Source organism: Cloeon dipterum, chromosome X (assembly GCF_949628265.1).
Source record: "Cloeon dipterum chromosome X, ieCloDipt1.1, whole genome shotgun sequence".
NCBI lineage: Eukaryota > Metazoa > Arthropoda > Insecta > Ephemeroptera > Baetidae > Cloeon > Cloeon dipterum.
The window spans coordinates 23091752-23107200 of record NC_088790.1 but is presented as its reverse complement, the minus strand read 5'-3'; the positions used below and the strand labels follow the sequence as shown (position 1 = coordinate 23107200).

Genomic DNA, 15449 nt, shown 5'->3' with positions numbered 1-15449 from the left:
GCAATTTTTACTCAAATCAACATTGTTCAATGTGAACCTGGTGAAACAGCCTGAGAAGTCATGGGTACAGGCACAGCAATTTCGGTTTTCGTGATCATTATCTCAGTGGGTGTGCACCAATACAACCCTTTCCTCATTCCAACCCTGTTGGGCAAAGGTCTTGGCTACACCAGGGTAGCTCATAGGTTGTTCACAGATGCTTTTGATAAGGTAATAAACAAGTGAGCTAAAAATTAATGATATTAATTGATTAAATTTCCAGGCTACTAATTACCTGTACACAAATACAGGGATTGATCTCAGATACGAGCGAGAAGATGAATTTTATTCCAAGCAGAAGCCGGAGTTCCAAAGTCCGGCCAAGATGCACAAAAGTTATGCTAAATTGTTGTTAACAAAACAAGAGCTGAAACAGTACGACGGCACGGAGGGCAGCAAAGGCCTCTACGTCGCAATTTTGGGCAGCGTCTTTGACGTGTCAGCCGGCAAGGACCACTACGGACCAGGCTGTAGCTACCACTTCTTCACCGGGATAGACGGCTCTCGCGCCTTCGTCAGCGGCGATTTCAGCGAGACTGGGCTCACTGACGACTTGTCTGGCCTCTCCAACAAAGACATCAAAGGCTTGTGGAAGTGGGTCGAATTCTACAAGAACGACTACAAGTATGTTGGAAAGGTGATCGGCAAGTTCTACGACTCAAAAGGGCGGAAAACACGTGATCTTGAAGACTTCTACAGCCGCCTCAAGGAAGCTGAGAAGGAAGAGGCTTTGGAGGATAATGAGAAGAAAAAGTGAGTCACAGCAAGTTAAAATTTGACAAGGATGCTGCGTTTTAGGTCGTGGTGATTTTATTGAACTTGTACAGCATGAACTGACAAAAATCAAGTTCAGCTGTGTAATTCGACATTATCATAAACCAACGGAGATTTATAAAAATGGCCAGAAATTTAATGTTATCTTTGTTGAATACTAGCCAGTTTTTTGTTTGTTGAAAATTTAAATGATACAAATTGTTAATGGCATTTTATGATAGAAATTTAATCTTTAAATTCGTGGATTCTTAAAGTTGATAAAATTTTCTATCTATAAAAATTCGTCATTACAAAATGTTGAGACGAAAATTGGGCTGAATTATCTTTTTATCGGCTCGGTCAATTTTAAGGAATCATTTTCCCAGCCAAAAATCTTATAAAATTAGGGCACCTCGGAAAGTACAAAAAACATGACCCAAATATCACCACATTCTAAAACGTAGCATTCTTAAGAGTTTCCTTGTAATCAAATCTAATTATTTTCAAAAGAAAGAGAAAGCCTAAAATATCCTGGAAAAGGTAAAGTTTAAAAATATTACTGTTAAACGAGTGAATCTTTTCCCCACAGATATCCTCCTTGCAATGTGGAGTGGAAGAAGGACAAGGGCACGCGTGTGTGGTGTACACCCAACAGTGGAGGCATCAGCAGACACTGGGCCGGCGTTCCAAGGAAATTGCATGAGCCCGGCACAAAAAACAGCCGCTGTGCCTGCGTCGAGCCCAAAACCGCCGTTGAAGACCCAAACCTGAACGAATACCCTGGCTGCAACCCTGGATCAGACTCGTGCTGGATAAAGGATAGTGATAAGAAATAATCTTTGTAGCCAAACGGTAGATAGATTATTACATTGCTCGTGATTTTTGTTACAATAAATTGCATTCCACGTTTTTCCACACACAACACGCGTGGCATTATTTAGCGTGCAGCAAAAGTTTTTCCATTCCGTTTCTATAAAGGCGCCACACGTTCCTCTCCTCGCTGTCGGTCACGTTTTCTGCGCCCAAATGCCGGTAAAAACCCGCAGCGGGATTCCACCCCAGCGCTGTGAACTCGACTCTGCAGTAGTCGCCTTCGTACGCCTCCTGAGTCGGGATTTATTTTTAGATTTTTCACATTTCTGATTTAATTACTCGTACTCACCTTGGCAACCAGGCTGAAGAGCCGTTTGCCCAATCCAGTGCCGTGGAATTCCGGCGTCACGTAGAGATCCTCAATTCTGATCCCCTTTCCCATCCAAGAAGAATAGATCGGAAAATACATCGCATATCCACAAAAGGTTTTTGACTCGTCTGGCATTTCGGCCACAATACACTTGAATTTCGCAGGACTGCTTTCAAATCCATCTCGCTCGAGATCTGTCAAGCGCGGATTTTATGGCGGCTGTAAATAATAATGTTTCAAATGACTCACCTTCGATAGTCAATTTCGGGCCGTGAGGGAACTTCTCAAACGTGGCGAGTGCCTTTGGGTTTAAATTGTTTTTAATACAGTTTTTTTTGCTTTTGGTGCCAATTAAACTTAAGTACCTGAATGAGGCGTTGGATCTCTCCGCAATCTTCTCTTCGAGCAGGTCTTACAAGAACAGCACTCATGGTCGCTTCGAGACAACTCTTTTTGATCTTGACGCCCGCGTTAAAAACACTAAACTCTTCTCATCTGTAATTTGAGGGTGGAGCCATTTTAATTATAGGTCATCCGCTTAATTATTGACAGAATGCCCCTGCTGACTGAGCAAACACTCCAAATTGTCTGTCAAGGACAAACGCGTAAAACGACAATAAAAATAGTCACTCTGCGGAGCAGCTGGACAATTAAAAAGGAACAAGTGAAACTGGGACCAATTAAGTCATTAATCTCTCTATACATCGCTTTAAATTTACATCGATTGGGGAAAAGTGAAATTCAATGCAAATAAATTATCTTCGTTCGGCATTAATGTCAGTTTTTATTCGTCTCGATAGAGGTATTAATTATCCCCTTCTTTCTCCTACCGCATTTAATTTTCGCCTTGAATTGCTGTGTCGAAGGATGCAAATACGCCCGCAGCATCGAGAACCAGATGAAATGGCGCTCGCAAAAAAAAATTATTTCCAAAGTTATATTTAACGGCGCGCGCCTAATAGCCCTGAACGAGGTTTTACAGACTTGTCTGTGTGCGGGTGAGGGACGCAGGTCCTGCGCCTAAGGCCGGAGGAAGACTTGTCGCTGAAATTATTACAACTTTTTTCGCATCCTGTCCCGCGACAGGAAGCAGTAATTATTGATCAGGCGCGTGTTCCTCGTTTCTTTTTCATAAAAAATGCTAAATGCGGGAGCCAATTTCACCGATTTTTTGCCTGACCTGTTGAAACGCTCAATTTTAACTGTGAAATGGATTTTTTTCCTTGAAAAAGCAGTAAAACTCCGACAGCTATCAAGATTAAAATTTATTTATTATTATCTCTCCTAAGCTTTTCATTTTTATCAGTTAGTTAATTTTTTGCCTTTTCAGCCAGTTCCTTGATCGCATCCTTGTCAAACCTCCACATTGCCCACTGCTCCAAGTCGCTGATATTTTGGGCGCCCATGCTTTTGTAAAAGGTGATAGCCGGGTTCCAAGTGAGCACAGAGAAATCGATCCTGCGACAACCTTTCTCCTCGGCTTCCTGAGGAATTATCGAGTATTTTACGACGAGAATTCTAATATTCTCAAGAATTAAAATTTCACCTTCGCCAAGTGACAAATCAGCAATCTGCCTAGGCCGTTTTTTCGATGAGCCGGTGACACATAAAGGTCCTCCATCCTCAGGGATGCACCTTCCCAGGTCGAGTAGGTTGGGAAGTAGATCAAATAGCCACACAGGCAGCCGTCTTTTTCAACTGTGGTCTCTTCCACAACCAAACAACTGAATTTTTGAGGCACGCTGTCAAAACCATCTCTTTGCAGGTCTACAAAAATTCATATTATGTTATTTTCTTAAATAACTGGAAGTATAAAATACCTTCTACAGAGAGTTTTGGTCCAGATGAGCAGTTTTCGAAATCTGCAAGTTCCTGTTCAATGGTTTTTTAACTATCTTCTTAACTTTAAATCGAAAATGCACCTGTATCAACTTTTTTATCTCTGCGCAGTCTTCTCTGGTAGCATGACGAATTTTATAGTTTTCAAGCATCTTGCAGATCTTTTGTCTCGTGAACTATGAACAAAATTACAGTTTTAAATAACGCAATGATCAACCAATCAAAAAACCCTTAATTCCAAAATAAATGCAAATAATTTAATTGCAAAACACTTTCTTGTTTTTGGGAAAACTGTTGTTCTCTCCCCAAAAAGTTTAATTTCTATCAATTGATTTACTATTTTGCATTCTAATTATTTAAAAAAATAGAAATTTCAGATAAAACGCTATTTTTACATAATTTTTATATGTATTGATGATTTAATAAAGTTTCAAGCGGCAGTTTTTTCTGTGATTATTTAACAATTGTAAGAAAAATGGTCCATGAATCCTTTTTGCTGCTGCAGACAACTCTTTCGAAATTCGCGTAAAAGCATCACCGCTTCCACCTTGTTTCTGCCAGGGCTTAATGCGGCGGCAATATGAAAACGGTAGTCTTTTTAAGCTACACCTTTAACTGATTTTTTTAATAAGAATCCAATTGAGCTCATCTTGGAGGAGGGTTCAATCGAGTAAAGGCCAAAACAATTAACGTACTAATTAATGGAATGGGCGGTACTCAGGTGCAAGGTCGTGATGATTGGGCAGCGGCAGTAGACAACCGTTAGTTTGGGAGAGATCGATCATACGACCGAAATTAATAATAAAGATAATATAATATAACTACGTACTCCTCTCGCAATCAGCATGAACCCACTTGTTGGAAGACCCGATTTCAGTTCCGCCAGGTTAACACAGATGGCGCGTTAATATAGACTTTTTCGATTTTTTGACCCCTTACATTTACTCGAATTTTATTGTTTTTCCCATTTTCCGCTATTAATTGCTCGCGGCAAGTAATATGCAAAAAAGAAACTACTTCGCAAGTTCTTCGATGTGTTAAGGTGGTCCGACCATAAAATTTGGTATGCGAAGAGACTTCCGTTTGAATATTCACGGCCGCTAATTAAAATTTCTTGTTCTAAGAATAGTTTCATCTAACCTACTCTTTGCCCTGCTTCTCGGCTATTTTAGAATAAAAACGACAATTTGTGCTGGAATATTATGCTCGCTCAGTTCCACGTAATTTATTTTTATAATAATCGTTTAAAAATATATTAACAGAACATGTGAAGTGGTCTCATCAAAAACGGTTATCATTCCTCTATACTGACGAGAATGCGGTTAGGAGCTATGTTGTTATTGCGAATTTGGCGTGTAATTTACTGGCCGAGTAACGCGCGCATTCCGCACTGCTTTTTTATATCTCGAGAGCTGCTGCTCGTTGCTCTCTTTGGCGCAGACATTTATCAAAGTGCAGCTGTTCCGATATTAGTGGCAGTGATTTATGGACAAATTTATTATAGCGGTGTGTTGCTGCCAGACGTTAGGACTACACACAGAGATACAGCCCACCTTGCAAAAAGTATAGCATTAATTATGGTCCAAGGCTTGCAAATTTAAAACAATAAAGTAAAATGTCTTTATTGATACATGTACCAGTTTTATACTTTTCTACATAACCTTTAAAGTGCAATATTTTGACCCGCACGATTTTTTTTCTCGAAATATTTTCAACAATAAAACGAAGTATTTAAGTGAATCTTCTCTGGCACAAGGACAAGAAACAAATTAATATAATAGTGAGTGTGTTTGAAAAAATCATGAACTTGCTGAAGGCATAACCTTATAACATTTATTGAGGTACGCGCAATGACCGTATTTTTATTTCGTCGGCATGCGCAATTATAATTGCAATGATAATCCACTCACGTTCAGCAGTAACCTTTTTATAGTTCACGCTGCAGCAGGTCAATAAATTTTTGCACCGGCACAGTGATGCTCATTAACGAGAGCCTAGCTCAACAAGAAAATAGAGTGTGCATTGCACGCGTTGGTAATGAGGAACTCTACTCATCTCTGTCATAGTTCAGATATTATTATTAGATTTTCTGAAGCTGCATATATTAACGCACTAATTTATACGAGTGGGGGAAAACAAGTACTGTTCTCAAGTTACCGCATTTTCAATTAGCGTTTCACTTAGCAACATAGTGGCCAGTTTTGAATTAGAAATTCAACACCTGCGGCAGGAAAATTATAATTTATTTTAAATAATTCATTCGGGAAGTATTAGAGAGAAAAAAATAACAGCTTGCTGGCACAATTTTTGCCCTCATCGATACTTATAGGAACGTGGCACGAGCAGAATCAGATTTCACACAACTAGAAGATCGACGACTCGTTGGCTTTGGCTATGTGCGCACGCGGACATTGCGATCGGGCTGCAGCGAGAATACATTGTATGTAGTTACACAGAGAGAGCATATTATTAATGTACTACAATCAAGAATAATGGGAGAGAATAAGAAACCCGAGAAGAGAAAATAGCGAAGAGATTCTCCCACAGCCCATAAAGGCACGAGCAGAATGAAATTCCGCAAGGAAGCCCCGGCTGCTGCTGCTGCTGTTTTGTGTTTCTGCACTCTGCAGCGCGAAGCCAGCGGCCGAACAAGGTATTTGCCCCCTGCTGCTGCGATAATTGGAGTAATCAGGTGTCTGGCCACTTCTCTAATGACACTTTTCTTACGGTATCCCAGCGCAGCGCCTCCGCGCACTCTGCAAAATAAACGCCATTGCTATAGCGCGCGAGTAATGAAAAAATTGGTTCAAAATGCAGTGCATTGTTGTTGTTGGAGCAAAAAGTGCAGCTAATGCGTTTTGCATCCAGATTAGATGGAAAAAAGACCAAGCGGCACAGTCCATTAGCGGGCACAGCGAGCAATTAGGCTCCTTTCTGTGGTAAATCGTTCAGAGTACTTTTTACTAGCGGTGATAAAAAAACGTGTAAAGAAATAATCACTATTGCAATTTGTTTGCTATTTGAAAGCGTTACAGCAATTGATTTTTTTGCGGTTTTGCATTAAGGTTTTTCTAACTGGTTTTATTGACTTCAAGGCTTTTTACTATTTGAACAGCAAAATTACAGGCTTTGTAATGCTAAAATTTTGGAAATTTGAGCTCTCATGCACTCCTATATTGACTTTGTTTAGATTTGCGGTCATAGAAGAGAACACTAAATACACCGTTGATCTCTCGCAAAACAGAACAACTTTTCTGCTAGCCTCATAGTGTTATAGGTCAAGGGTTGAGGTTGCGATGTCACTAAAATATTCTTTTGCTAGCTAAAAATCGAATTTAAAAATGAAGGACTCTGACATACTCTCTAAGAACGCCAAGACATTTAAGTTAATAAAACTTAATAATATGTAGGTTTTTTTAATTAAAAAAAATGTTGAAACAAAAATTGTGCATTTTTGAGCTGTTAACGTCAGATTTTTTTTCAAAACCGGCCGCCGTTTAACTAATTTTGAGCTTCCCTTTGTATACAACTTAAGCGGTAATATGGTAAATTCAAGCATTTTTTCCACCTGAAAATTCTTATGATGAGTTTTCGTTAATTTTATATAATGGTGACAATTGCAACGCGATGACACACGAACTGCTTCCAAATTTGTCGATAAATCTCGACTTTTAAACGTCAGACTTACAAAAAAATTGCATACTTTTCGACAGGTTTCGACCTCACCTTCGAAAACTAAAGGAGTCTCAACGTGCCAACCCCATAAATCATTTTCCATTCCTTCAGAGACGAAGAAAAAAAATGCATCGACGCAGATTTGATTTTCATTCCATTTGATGCTACTAACTGAGCGTGTAAACAGTTAAAATGGCTCGAGTGTACAACATGTTGAGATAAACTCTACTCCAGAAGTAACACTATAGTTATTTTTAAAACATCGATATAAAACACTATGTGTTACGGAAATGAGACCAATTATGGGTGTCTACAAAATTTACAGCTATCTTCTTTATATAGGTTCATTATGATGTATATCTATTTTCATATTGCATGCATGCACTATAGGCATAGCAATGTTAGAGCAAAAATGTTATAAATTAAAATAAATACAATTTTTTTTGAGGCTGAAACTATGATTAATGTTATCTGGCGTGGCCCTCATTTTCCTAATAGACATTTTTTTGCAAGATTTGCTTGTCATGGCTATCACCATATTTTCTGTATTAATGTAACGTTTCACTATGAGCCTAATTATGATTGTAGATGTAAATTCTGTGGCGAGACTTGTGAAAAATATCATATCCAAAAGTGTACAGCAAGAAAACTTACTTTGAGAGAAGCAGCGAAAATTTGTAAAAATTGATTAACCTTTAGATGTAGAGTGTTGCACGCATATTTTGCGGTTAATAAACCATTAATTAATTAAAATAAATAAACCTCGCTTGCCAATATTATCAAAACTCACTCGATAGATGTCAGACAGTCAGTGCTTAAAGTGGATTTGGCCCGAAATATTGGAGGAGGGGTCAATTTTCTTTCATATCTAATGAATTAGGAAAGCTCGTGAAAGCTCGTACAACATTGTTTTATTTGAAGCATATTTTATATTGCGAAATAAGCAATTTGCTTCAATGAAGCAACCTTTGGAACTCCATAGATAGGTTCATTTGCATATATTATTTGCCCTGCAGTTAGTTTGACGCACACTGAATCGGCCTGCTTGCCATGTGCCATTAATGAAAATTGCATTCAATTAGAACGAACTCGATTTGCGGCAGCTGCATGCATGCAAAATCGTTGCCGCAAGAATAAATCGCAGCAGGCAGCATCTCCGTCAGTGGCCGCTCTGGGTGCAATTCAGTTCAAGTTGCGAAACTAGGGGAATCGCGACGCGATAGACGACTAATGGGATGCTGTGTTGGCTCAATAAAAATGGCAATAACATGCAGCACACACAGCCTCTGTACGGTGCCGAGAGAGCAGAGCTCTGAATTAAAAAATAATAATGAGAAGAGCTTCAATAAAAAGCACATTAATGCATTACAAGTCTTGTAGCAAAACTTTCTCCTGCCTGGCCGCCGCGTTGCTGCCGCGCTGCTGCTCGAGAGAATTAATTACTTATCTATCCTCGCCAGTGTGTGCGAGATAAATATATGCAGCGAGCGATCTTTTCATCCCGCGCTCTGCTCTCGCGCGCTATTTAATTCACGTTTGTTTTAGAAGAGAGAATATATACATTCGTACTCTATATTTATTGTGCCTGCGCGCGCGGAGAGCATAATACACACGTACATGTGTGTGCGTTCGAAACAGCCGTGGCGGCGGCGGCGGCTCTTTTTATTTCATTATAAAATAATAATGATGTGGATGCTGGAGCGAGCCTTATCGAAATAGATCACTCGGCTGCAGGATCGCCGATTTCTACATCCAAGTGTCCGCCGCTTTTGTGCCAAGTGGGGAGTGTTGAAGATTTAAGAGTATGCTCTCTGTCTGTGCAATTTTTCTCATCTTGCAAAGCATATGTTTTCTCGAAGTGCTAGAGAAAATCAGAATTGTAAGGAAATTACCAGTAAATTTTTCATTTTAAATATTGATTGATTAAACTCGAAAGAATAAAATAGGCAAAGAAATTGTTAGCAGAGTGTTTAAAATTTTATGTGTGCGGTGTGAAATATTTTGAGGATGTTTATAAATAAAATTTTATTGTTATTTCACAGAAACTGTGTACTCGATTTTGTTTGTTGTGACAAATTAAAAAAAAAGGATTGAGTTTTGTGAACACAAGCATGTTTTTTTCGGCGAAATGGGCAATATCCAGATCTAGAAAAAATTCTGAAAATAATCAGTTTTTCATGCAGTAAAATGTTATAAGAAGCCTACATCTCTTTCTTTTTATTTGTATTCTTCTGTTTTTTAATTTTAATTTGTTCGCAAAGTGTGACAAATTCCACAAAAAAGTTGCCTATACAAACCGAATTTCAATTATATTGAACATAACGTATTTATAAACCAATTTTGTAATTATTGGTTTCTTGTTTGCAATTTTCAATAAGGAAGGAGAAAAATTTCTAATGTCTAAAAATAAATTTCCGTTTTTAAAATAAAAATAAATCCGTTTTTCAATATATATGCAACGTTTTTAAAGTTCAATTTCAATTTGCAAATTCCTCTTGAGCCCGGTAGTGTTTTAAATTATGTTTCAATAATTTGCTAAGTGCAAATTAATTTGTTTTTCGAAGATCTCGCATTTAACACCTTTAAAAACACAATATCACATTCTCCTTGCACATCGATGAAGGAAACTAAAATAAATTATAACTTACTCTGTGCAGATTACAGTTAAAGATATAATTTATTATTCGCAATATATTTCAGATTAGAAAGGAATACGCATAAGGTGAAAGAATGCACGTATCGTCTTCATGATTTCAGATGTGCGTTATGCAAAATTAGTTGACTCACGTCAGAAAATCATTGAACTTTGGCCTGGAGCGCCGTCAATACGATTCCCCCAGATCAATTTCACTTGTTGCAACTAATTTTCTGTGAAATCATCGAGCGCATATATCCGTCGGGGAAACCGAAATGTTACCCAACATTTTGTCATTGGTGGCTCGCACTCTCGGGCATCGATTTATGCATCATTATAGACATGTGGTATTTTAAATGGCTCGAATATACCGCACCGAAACTAAGCCTCGAGTGAGTCCTCGGTTGCATCCTGCACTCTGTAGAAATCGATAAATTGCTGTGATTTCTACTTCTGAGAAATGTTTAATTTGGTCTCGGGAACATTTGATCAGAAAACCTTTGGGACGAAATTAGAATTTGAGATCTCAAGTAAAATTTTATCAGATTAACAATTCTAGAGCTTAATTTCGCATCAAATAAAATTTTCACGAATTAAATTAAGTTTATTTATTAAAAAATTGTGTCGATAAAATTGTGTAATATTACAAATACAGAAAATCACATTTAGGAGAAGTGAGGCATCTGTATTATGAGCAAAAAATTCGCAGAAATACACATGCTAAACTCGAAACACTCATCACAGCATTTCAGCCTTCACTTCACATCAGTGGACGAATTTGGATTTATTTCTTTGATTAAGCTGATGGTTTTGAAGGTACGCAAACATTTATCGGGAGTCGTGAAGTCAGTCAGTCAGTAAGTCAGTGAGTGAGTGAGTTTTCTCGAGAGTCGGTCGTCGCGCAGGCAAGGCAGTCGTGCAAAGGCCTCCGCAGGCTGCGCGGTGACGTCACCTGAACAACTCAGGGAGGCACTGCATTGGGCTCATTGTGTTTATTTCGCCGCACTCTTTTATCAGATAGCATTTATTTTCTGACAATGTCTGCCCGGCTTGTTCGACGCAACTCCTAATTATCGAGGAAATTTCAACGCCCGCGCCTTTTCGCCGGCGGCACCGACAAATTGTTTTTAATTTTAATAGCTTTCGATTTTCATTAGAGGAAAAATATTGCTCAAGACATAAACTGATGTACGACAGGAAATGTAGAAACTGGGTCAGACAAAATTGATATTAATTAGAAATTCTTTATTCCATTTTTCATGTTAGGAATTCTAGAACTAGATAAAAACCTGAATCATTCTATATAAAATGGTTGACAGGCGCAAACAATGGAGACGTAATTGATCATTCGTTGAATTGATTCAAGCAGACTCCCAAGATGCAAGCAAAAAACAAACAAACAAAGGAAGGGATTGAAAGGCCGCGTCATGTTTAGGAAGAAGGAAAAAAACCAGTCGCTCACACGCAGCTGAGGTTTAAATATTTTTATCCGTAGCACAGGTTTGAACAGGACCTCACGCACGGACGATACACACAACAAGAAGACGCAAAAAATCGCGCAATACTGACCTATTTGTATTTCATTACAAAAGCAATTTGGTCTGGTGCACGTTATTACCGCGCGCGTTCTGTGTGCTCTTTCGTGTGCTGTAAATTTTCGATCTCGCGGCACAACAAGCACAGGCGGGGAGAAAATCTTTGGCAATTTTCCCATCATCGACCTTGATAAATCAATCATTATCCGTGCATCATTATTGTTCGAAAAGCATTGGCCCGACCGCATCTGAAAATCGCGCAAGATTAGCAGTGTGCGCGTTGCAAATCTTTATTTTTGTACGTGGCAATTTGCATTCTTCCGCTGCGCGGATGCATTTCGGCGGGCGGGCAGGCAGGCAGGCAATTTTCTGTCCGGCGGGAGGCTGCTGGCCTCGGCGCGGCTTTTATCCCATCCTCAGATGATTGCCTCTAATTGTGCAGCCGCTCAAATTGTTGGGATTTAATTGACCGCTGCAAATACGGAGCCGAAAAAAGATGTGAACGTAATTTAATAAGGCAGCAATTAGTTTTATTTTTTCTATTGAGCTGTTTGACATTTTTTAATAAAAAAATAAAATACTATATTTAATTTGTAAATAGACTTGAAATTTTCACTCCAAGAAGGTATTTCTTTTGAAGATGTAACTGCACTAATGTAGAAATTCGAAATTTTATTTTTATAAAAAGAGAAGAGGATTATTATACGCTGTATTTTCAACAAAAAGTAAATTTTTTCTAAACACTATGCAAGAAAAATAGGGTTTGTCGTTAAAAAATTGGCAAAAACATTAGCAGGAAGCCAGTTAAAATCAAAATATGCCAATAAAAATAATCTCATATTTCAATTAACAAGGACAAGTTCGATTATTTCATTACAAGAAATTATTTATTCAATATATAAATTATAATTTTTAATCATGAAAGTTTGATTTCTGCTTTAATTTTGAAAAATTTGGAATATTTGTAAAGTAAAAAATGGACACTCACTCAAAAATTAATAAAAATAATGAATCAGTCATTTTTTTGGATTTTTAAATATTTCTTTAAGTCTGAACTGCAATGCACGTGTCGTGCGCTGCACTAACACGCGGCCAAATAATTGCGGACACTCAATATTGCATATTGCATTTGATCCGAGTGAAAATACACGGCTCGCTTTTCCCATTATTTGCATTCCCCATGGCCACGGTGAGCTCTTTTTCACTCGCAGTGGAGTGTGTGTGCCAGGAATCGAATAACAAAATAACAGTACCGTCCGTGGTGAATAATGTGTGTGTGTTAAAGTGTTGGGATTGGGAGGAAGGCGGCCGGGCGGACCGATTCTCTTTCTTCGGAGGCGCCGGCTGTAAAATCTGCGCTCATGTGTCGTTCCGTGAAGTGCAATCAGACCGGAATTTGCACAGCAGTTTTTCAACCTTGGATGCAAAAAGACGCGCGGCGGCCATTGATAAAGCTGCCAATAAAATGCCGAACATATAAAGCATCCAGCCGCGTTCTCACAATCGCATGCTGAATTTCCCTTGAGGAAAACGCGACAGCAAAATAGCGACCGTTAAAAGGACGCTTCTGGGACAAATTTTAATTCAAGGTCCACTCTATCACACGATTTAATTTTGTTTTTTTACATTTTTGGGTCCGACCAAAATGATTATGTTCGTCTGTCCCCTTTTCAACTAATTTTTAAAAGCTTATTTTAACCTATCATATAGGAGGTCGGAGGTCGTTCTGATTTTTAAAAATAGATCAAAAATATTTTCAGGCTCTTCAACGTTTCAAATTAGGATTAATTAATCCGCTCTAGAAATAGTGAATGTTCCTTTGCAGTTAAATAATTATTTTTAAAATATTTCATAAAAAATAGATTCATTTATTTTTTCTTAGTTAATACTGCAAAAGACGGAGGAGACTGCTAAGTATTTTTTCTGAGCCACCTGTGTCACATTTTTTTCACGCATGGTTTTCTAGCAATTTTTTAGTAGCTTTTAGCGACGCGATCATTAGGTATTCATGTCGAGCCGCTTGCTTTTAGGCATAATTACCTGTCAATTACTTTGAAACATGCGCATATTTTATAACTTTCAGCCTTACGGATTTTACGTTTGAATAAGTGCATGATAGACCATAAAAATTTAAAAACGGTTTTTCTGAAATTTACAGCTTTGTACGCACATGCAGATTATCCGGAGAATTTGATCAATTTTTTTTGTGAAGGGCTGGATTTCCTGGCACAGGAACGCTACACTAGAAAGCTGCTGGAAATGAAGAAATTATGCAGTTTGTTCGAATAATTTATTGGCAGGGACGAGAGAATTTTCCGCGAAACAAAAAGGAGCGAACGATTTCAAATCGAGACCACGTCATCGCGCTGTCTGGAGTAAATTTCTTGATGCATTCACCGACAAACAATGATTTGCAGATTCACAGGACGTGCGTTACGGAATTGGACACGTAATTCTAGACGAAAAATATTTATCCACGTCGTGTTTGATCAGCGATTTACAAATTAAGTCGCGATTCAAATGCAAATACACATCTCGGCGGCGTGAGGAGAAAAATTTCTCCAATCATCTGAACTGTCGGGGCATCACAATGACCGCATAATGAACTGCATCCAGCCGGTAATAAATATAAAAGCATGGGTGGGAATGTGGATGACTGACTCGACGTCGCGCCAAGCGCGTATTATTTCAGCAGCTTTCTTTTCCGCTGCGCTGCCGACGGAGATGCTATTTATCAAAATTTAATCTATGGGCCTGACCTCTGCGCACGCCGGGCATTCATTACATTTCTTGTCCGCCAGACCGAAATCTATTACCCGGTTTAATTTTCCTATTAGGAAATCTGCGAGCAAAGTGCTCCATCTTGGCGGAGAGAAACTTCTCGCGCACAAAGACAACGGCTTTTGCTGCAAAATATGTTCGATGTTGAAATTTTTAACCGATTCGGAGGTGTGGCAAGATTTTCCTTGCGAAAAGTGGATTGTTTGGATGTGAAAATTACGGTTAATATTAATTGTGTTAAATACCATCAAACCCAAGATAATTTAGTTAAAATGTTTCTTACAGGGTGTTGTCGGTGACTAACATTCAATACTATTGTGCAGAAGGGTTGATAATAATTGTTTAGTTTGCAAAAGATCTCCTTTTAGAAAATTCAAATAAAATTTATTGTTGCCTCTGGAAAATTCTCCCAACAAACTAGATACATAAAACCAACCTTAAAATAAATTTTTATTGAATTAAAATTGTTCGCTTAGAGGAATAGGAGAAAATTTTGCTTTCATCGCCATTCTTGCTCCGTTTTATTAGAGCGATTATATTTATAGACATGAATTTACTAAATTCCCCCCGAATAACATAAAATGGCAAGTTTCACATTCCCCTCTGAAATAACAGTTTCGATATCTGACATTCCTTTGTTTGTCTTTTCCTCGTTCTCCTGACCACCGGGCATCGCAAGAAACCGTGCATTCAACTCTTTGAAAATAAGTTTAGCAGCCAAATTGGGTATGCGGTGATCCGGCTGGGCCCGGGTCTTGTGAGCTTTTTATATATATCTCGAGTGCAGCATCTGCTTCAGCCGAGCGAGTCGCACCTATTGTTGTTGTTGTTGTTGTCGTCGTCGTCTCTTCCATTTGCATCAGGACGCAGCATTTTTAAATCGCTCCCATTGCAAGCATCCGTTCGTTCATGCAGGCCAATCTGACCTACAAAAAGTTTCACGGCGCATAAAGGGAGACTCGTCGGTGATCTGCACGCGGCGTTTGAGACAAAAGTGGATTCGCATTGT

General features: G+C 38.6%; 3 protein-coding genes across 4 annotated transcripts; 1 reads left to right on the top strand and 2 right to left on the bottom strand.

Moving 5' to 3' along the window:
- Positions 1 to 60: 60 nt before the first annotated feature.
- Positions 61 to 1714, top strand: LOC135947303 (neuferricin). Its single transcript, XM_065496039.1, has 3 exons — positions 61 to 210; positions 263 to 792; positions 1382 to 1714. Exons 1-3 carry the CDS (start codon positions 61 to 63, stop codon positions 1626 to 1628), a joined length of 927 nt encoding a protein of 308 aa, XP_065352111.1. The 3' UTR covers positions 1629 to 1714.
- Positions 1631 to 3090, bottom strand: LOC135947309 (thialysine N-epsilon-acetyltransferase-like). Its single transcript, XM_065496047.1, has 4 exons — positions 2341 to 3090; positions 2225 to 2276; positions 1955 to 2169; positions 1631 to 1896 (listed from the first exon to the last, which is right to left on the bottom strand). The coding sequence occupies exons 1-4, from the start codon at positions 2404 to 2406 to the stop codon at positions 1726 to 1728; spliced, it is 504 nt and encodes a 167-aa protein (XP_065352119.1). The 5' UTR covers positions 2407 to 3090; the 3' UTR covers positions 1631 to 1725.
- A 135-nt stretch (positions 3091 to 3225) lies between these two features.
- Positions 3226 to 4709, bottom strand: LOC135947308 (thialysine N-epsilon-acetyltransferase). 2 transcript variants are annotated; one of them, XM_065496046.1, is made up of 5 exons: positions 4510 to 4709; positions 3898 to 3990; positions 3796 to 3847; positions 3522 to 3742; positions 3226 to 3459 (listed from the first exon to the last, which is right to left on the bottom strand). In XM_065496046.1, the coding sequence occupies exons 2-5, from the start codon at positions 3964 to 3966 to the stop codon at positions 3286 to 3288; spliced, it is 516 nt and encodes a 171-aa protein (XP_065352118.1). In that variant the 5' UTR covers positions 3967 to 3990; positions 4510 to 4709; the 3' UTR covers positions 3226 to 3285. The 2 variants fall into 2 exon arrangements, with proteins under 2 accessions (XP_065352118.1, XP_065352117.1); XM_065496045.1 differs by having other exon boundaries at positions 4644 to 4676.
- Positions 4710 to 15449: the final 10740 nt, after the last annotated feature.